The sequence below is a fragment of the Papio anubis genome, chromosome 4, assembly GCF_008728515.1.
Source record: "Papio anubis isolate 15944 chromosome 4, Panubis1.0, whole genome shotgun sequence".
In the NCBI taxonomy this organism is placed as follows: Eukaryota; Metazoa; Chordata; class Mammalia; order Primates; family Cercopithecidae; genus Papio; species Papio anubis.
In genome coordinates, this window is record NC_044979.1 from 127855702 (window position 1) to 127861647 (window position 5946).

General features: G+C 53.0%; 1 protein-coding gene across 1 annotated transcript; it reads right to left on the reverse strand.

Annotated features, from left to right (window-relative positions):
* Positions 1 to 764: 764 nt before the first annotated feature.
* Positions 765 to 3191, reverse strand: LOC110742363 (putative uncharacterized protein FLJ44672). The gene is made up of 3 exons (XM_031665870.1): positions 1857 to 3191; positions 969 to 1109; positions 765 to 787 (listed from the first exon to the last, which is right to left on the reverse strand). Exons 1-3 carry the CDS (start codon positions 2842 to 2844, stop codon positions 765 to 767), a joined length of 1152 nt encoding a protein of 383 aa, XP_031521730.1. The 5' UTR covers positions 2845 to 3191.
* Positions 3192 to 5946: the final 2755 nt, after the last annotated feature.

Consider the following 5946-nt stretch of genomic DNA (forward strand, 5'->3'; position numbering starts at 1 on the left):
CTCCACATACATAAAAAATGTGATGGAGCATTTAACCACAACTCAATCTTTTCTAAGAAACAAACCATACTGGTGAGAAACTCTGGAAATGTGTTAAATGTGGCAAGGCCTGGAAAGGCCATCGTTGAGACATGAGCTTGGCCTACGGAGGCCACTGAGAAGCAGGAGCTGGGCTTGCAGATGGGAGAGACCGCCACGTGAGAGGCAGAGAAAGGGCCTCTACAGGCCAATGGGAGGCAGGAGCTGGCCCTGGAGGGGCCCACTTGAGGCAGGCAGGCAGGCAGGAACCTGGCCCCGGGAAGCCACTGTGAGGTGACAGCCAGGCCTGGAGAGGCCCCTGGGAGGCAAGTGCGGGGCCCACAGAGTTGGGCCTGTAGGGGCTGCCGGGAGGCAGGCAGGCAGGCAGGCAGGAACATGGCCCCGGGAAACCACTGTGAGGCGAGAGCCAGGCCTGGAGAGGCCCTGGGAGGAAAGAGCGGGGCCCGCAGAGGCTGTTCTCCAGCCAGAGCTGTGTCTGTGCAGGCCACCAGGAGGCAGAAGGTGGGCCTATAGAGCTCTGGCTGGAGAAAGGTTTGGAGCTGGGTCTGCGCAGGCCCACTGAGAGGCAGAAGGAGCAGGGCCTGTGGAAGCTGCCAGAAGGCAGGAGCTTCAGACAGGGGAGGCTGCAGCGAGGTGGAGGCCTGGGTGTGGGACAGTCCGCTGTGAGGCGGAGGCTGGGCCTGTATACAGGCCTTCAGGAGGCAGTATGCTGGGCCCAGAGAGGCCTATTGGAGGTCATGTTCTGGGCCTGAAGAGGCCGCCAAAAGTCAAAAGCGGGACCTGGGAAAGCCGCCAAGAGGCACGAGCTGGGCTGGGCCTAAAGAGGCCATTGGGAGGCAGGAGGAGCTGTGCCTGGAGAGGCTGATGGGAGGAAGTTGTGCACCTGGAGAGGCTGCCAAGAGGCAAAAGCCGGGATGGGGGAGGCCGACTTGAGGACGACTTGGGCCTGTAGAGGCCACCGGGACCCAGGAGCTGGTCCCGGAGAGGCCGACTTGAGGGGAACTTGGGCCTGCAGAGGCCGCCGGGAGGAAGAGCCGGCCCGGAGAGGCCAACTGGAGGAAGTGCCGGGCCTGGAGAGGATGCAAAGCAGCAAATGCTGGGCCTGGAAAGGCCGCCATCGAGGCATGAGCTTGGCCTACAGAGGCCACTGAGAGGCAAGAGCTGGGACTGCAGAGTCCACCGAAGGACAGAAGCTTGGCCTGAGGGGTCCGCCATGAGGCAAGATGCAGGCCCGGAGAGTGCCCAGTCCGAGGTAGAGTCTGGGCCTAGAGAGGCAACCCACAGGCAGGGGCTAGGCCTGGAGAGCCACGAGAGGCATCAGTCGGGCCCCAGTGGGCCAGCGTGAGGGAGGACGTCGGCCCAGAGAGGCCAGTGTGAGGCAGGAGTTCATACTTCTGGGCCGGCCGCGAGAGGCATGAGTTAGGCCGAAACAGGCCACGGTGTGGGAGGAGCTGGGCCTGTTGAGGCTGCTGGGACGCAGGCAGGCAGGAATCTGGCCTCGGGAAGCCACTGGGAGGCGAGAGTTGGGCTTGGATAGGCCCCTGGGAGGCCAGCATGGGGCCCGCAGAGGCTGTTCTCCACCCAGAGCTGGGTCTGTGCACGCCACCGGGAAGCAGAAGGTGAGCCTACAAAGGCTTTCTCAGCTCTGGCTGAGAAAGGTTTGGGCCTACAAAGGCTGGCAGGAGCTGGGCAGGAGCTGAGCCCACAAAGTTTGCTTGTTGTGAGGCGGCAGTCGGGCCTGTTGATGCAGCCAGGAGCAAGGGGAAGGGCTGGGCCTGGACAGGCTGCCACGAGGGAGGCCGAGAATGGGCCTCTACAGGTCTGGAGAGGCCACCAAAAGCGGACAAACTGGGCCCGGAAAGGCCATTGTGAGGGGTGAGCTGGGCCTGGGGAGGCCATCGGGAGGCAGGAACGGGCCCTATTGAAGCCCCCGGAAGGCAGGAACTTTGGACTAGGGAGGCCGCAGTGAGGCTGCAGCCTAGGTGTGGGAGAGTGCACTGTGAGGCAGAAGCTAAGCCTGTACACGGGCCTTCGGGAGGCAGGAGGCTGAACCCGGAGAGGCTGACAGGAGGTCAAGTTCAGGGCCTGAAGAGGCCACCAAGAGTCAAAAGTGGGGCCTGGGAAGGCTGCCAAGAGGCACGAACTGGGCTGGGCATAAAGAGGCCATCGGGAGGCAGGAGGAGCTAGGCCTGGAGTGGCTGATGGAAGTTGTGCACCTGGAGAGGCTGCCGAGAGGCAAGAGCTGGGCCAGGGGAAGCCGACTTGAGTATGACTTGGGCCTGCAGAGGCCACCAGGAGGAAGAGCCAGGCCCGGAGAGGCCTACTGGAGGTCAGGTTCTGGGCCTGAAGAGGCCACCAAAAGCAAAAGCGGGGCCTGGGAAGGGCACCATCAAGGCATGAGCTTGGCCTACAGGGGCCACTGGGAGGCAGAAGCTGGGCCTGCAGAGCCCCCCGAAGGGCAGGAGTTTGGCCCAAAGGGGCCACGGCGAGGCAAGAGGTGGGCCCGGAGAGGGCCCACTGCGAGGTAGAGGCTGGGACTGGAGAGCCTGCCCACATGCAGGGGCTGGGCCTGGAGAGGCCACGAGAGGCATGAGCTGGGCCCCAGTGGGCTGGTGTGAGGGAGGACCTCGAACCAGAGAGGCCAGTGTGAGGTAGGAGCTCCCACCTCTGGGCGGGACACGAGAGGCATGAGCTGGGCTGAAACAGGCCAGGAGGAGCTGGGCCTGTCGAGCGGCATGAGCTGGGCCCGGAAAGGCCGTTGTGAGGAGTGAACTTGGCCTGAAGAGGCATCGGGATATTATTCATCCATAGAAGGAAAGATATATTGATATTTCACACATTATGACATAAGGAAGTTTGAAAACGTGATAAGAGGGAAAAAAGCCTCAAAAGATCACACATTGTACAAGTCTGTTTGTCCAGGTTAGGCAAATCTATAGTGACAAAAAATGAATCAATGGTTGCCTAAGCCTGGGGGCCAAGGCAGGTGTGGGGAGTAGAATGTAGTGGCTAAGGGGTTTGGATTTCTCTGTAGGGTAATGAAAGATTCTAAGAGTGACTGTGGCTCACAGTTCTGCAGACTATATAAGTAGCATGGTTCCAGGCCAGGCACAGGGGCCCACACCTGTAACCCCAGCACATTGAGACATTGAGGCAAAAGGTTTGCTTGAGCCCAGAAGTTTGAAACAAGCCTGGGAAACATGGTGAGACCTTGTCTCTATTAAAAATTTAAAAATTAGCCAGGTATGATGGTACACTAATACATGCCTGTGGTCCCAGCTACTTTGGAGGCCAGGGTAAAAAGACCTGGGAAAGTGCTAGGATTACAGGAAGGAGCACCACATCTGGCCAGTTTATTTTCTATTACTGGCTCAATGTAAAGGCTGCATCTCAGGAACAGCCAATGAAAGAGACGCACAGGGTAAGGTAAGTGGGGAGGGGCACTTCCATGCCCTCTGTTGGGCACGCTATCCTCCCAGCACCTCCTTATGTTCAGCATCTCAGAAGTTCTCCAAACCCTATTGTTTAGGGATTTTATGGAGTCATGATAAAATCATTGGCCATTGGTGGTTAAGTCAATTTCCAGCTCCTTTTGCTTCCTGGAGTTCAGCCGGTGAGGCTGAAAGTTCCAAGCCTCAAAAAATATGGTTGGAGCTGGACGAAAGGTCTCAGCCTGTAATCCCAGAACTTTGGGAGGCCAAGGTGGATGGATCACCTGATGTCAGGGGTTCAAGACCAGCCTGACCAACATGGTGTAACCCTGTCTCTAGTAAAAAACAAAAATTAGCTGGGCATGGTGGCGGGAGCCTGTATGTAGTCCCAGCTACTCAGAAGGCTGAGTCAGGAGAATCATTTCAACCCAGGAGGTGGAAGTTTCAGTGAGCCAAGATTGTGACAACATACTCCAACTTGGGTGACAGCGAGACTGTGTCTCAAAAAAAAAAAAAAGAAAAAGAAAAAAAATTAGCCAAGTGTCTCAGCTCATAGGGAGGCCAAGGCAGGAGGATTGTTTTAGTCTGAGAGGTTGAGGTTGCTGTGAGCTGTAATTGCACCACTGTACTTTATCCTGGGCAATAGAGCAAGACCCTCTTTCAAAAAGAAGAAAAAAATAAGCATGATGGGAATGAGGACAGATGGCAATGTTAAGTAGAGTGGTCAGGGTTGGCCTCATAAGTGAAAATTGAGCAAAAGTTTGAAGCAGGTGATGGAGCTGGCCAAGGTGCTGAGGGAAGAGCATTGTAGGTTGAATCAACAGGATTAATGCATTGAGAGGAAACTCCCCGGTGTGCCTGAGGCTCTGGAAGGAGGCCAGTGGAGCAAAGAGATAGAGGGAGATAAGTAGGGGAGGAGCCAGGGAGTTGCTGGGCTGGGATCAGTACAGATCGTGTAAGCCCTGGGAGGTTATTGCTGGAGCTTTTACTTTTACTCTGACTAAAATGAGAACTGCAGGGTGGTTCAGAGCAGAGAGGCAACATGATCTGTCTCCTGATTTAAAAGCACCCCCTGGCTGCTGAGTTGAGAAAGACTGTGGGAAGATTTGGGTAGAAGCATGAGGGTCAAGTTGTGGCAACATCCAGGTGGGAGATGGTAGTGGTCCTGACCAGGGTCATCGTGGTGGTGAGAGATGGTCAGAGCCTGGATGCATGTTGAAGTCAGTCAACAGGATTTCCTGACAGACTGGATGTGAACTGCGAGAGAAGGCAGGAGTCAAGGTTGAGTTTGATCCTAATTGAATTATTAGGTAATTAAAAAAACAACATCACTGCCTTTCCCAGTCCTACCAACTAATGGTTGCAAGATTAAAGAAATCTCAAGTCAGGCCAGATGCAGTGGCTCACACCTATAGTTCCAACAGCTTGAGAAGCAGAGATGGGAGTACGTTTTAAGGCCATGAGTTCAAGAGCAGCCTGGGCAACATAGCAAGACCTCCTCTCTACAAAAATAAATTTGATAAAATAAAATAAATATAGCTGGACATGGTGGTGTGTACCTATGGCCTCAGTTACTCAGGAGGCCAGGTAGACAGATCTTTTGAAGCTAGAAGTTTGAGGCCAGCTTGGGAAACATAGCAAGACTTCTCGCTTTTACAGGGCTCATGCTGCCTTTTCTTTGTTTATATCTTGCTTGGATGGAGACATGACGACAGGAGCTCCCTCCGTCACCGTGCACCAGAAACGAAAGTGAGAAGATGCACAGGGAAACCAGTCTTACCACGTTTGAGCAACTAAACCACTGTCAGCCTCAGCCTACCTGCACAATTACTTTTATATGAGAAAAACAGGCATCTCCCTATTTGGAAAACCACAGCTGGGTTGCAGTAGCAAACAATACTCAAGTTATTCCTGGTAACATTGTTCCTACAGCCCTAATCTGTCTGAAAAAAAGAAAAGAAAAGAAAAGAAAAAAAAAAAGAATGATCCTAATGCAGTTATTTCCTCTTGCATTCATGAGGAGATGGAAGAAATACCCATATTGGATGGTTGGTTGGGAATTGTCTTTGGTATTGTATGAAGTATTTTAATATTGTAAACATGAAAAGATGAGAATCCTAGAGACTCCATGGACATGGAGAAAAGAAAGTACATTAGAGGATGCTGTAGGAAATACTTTCATTCCAGGCACTGCTGTTTAAACTACCCCTAAACTTTCTTTCCTTAAAAGAACAGAAAAAACAAAGAGGACAAAAGATCAAAAAACATTCCGTGTGACCCTCTCCACTCTTGTTTCTTGTAATAAAGGAAAACCATTTTAGGGACTTTCTTGAGTGCAGTTTATGATGTGATCCAAGTTATTTATTTTCTGTTAATGATTTTCAAAATTTTAATTAAAAACATTCAGAAATTTACCTTTATCAAAGGCAGCTGCTCACAGGTAAAACTAGTTTGGTTAACTTCATCTGTATAAACA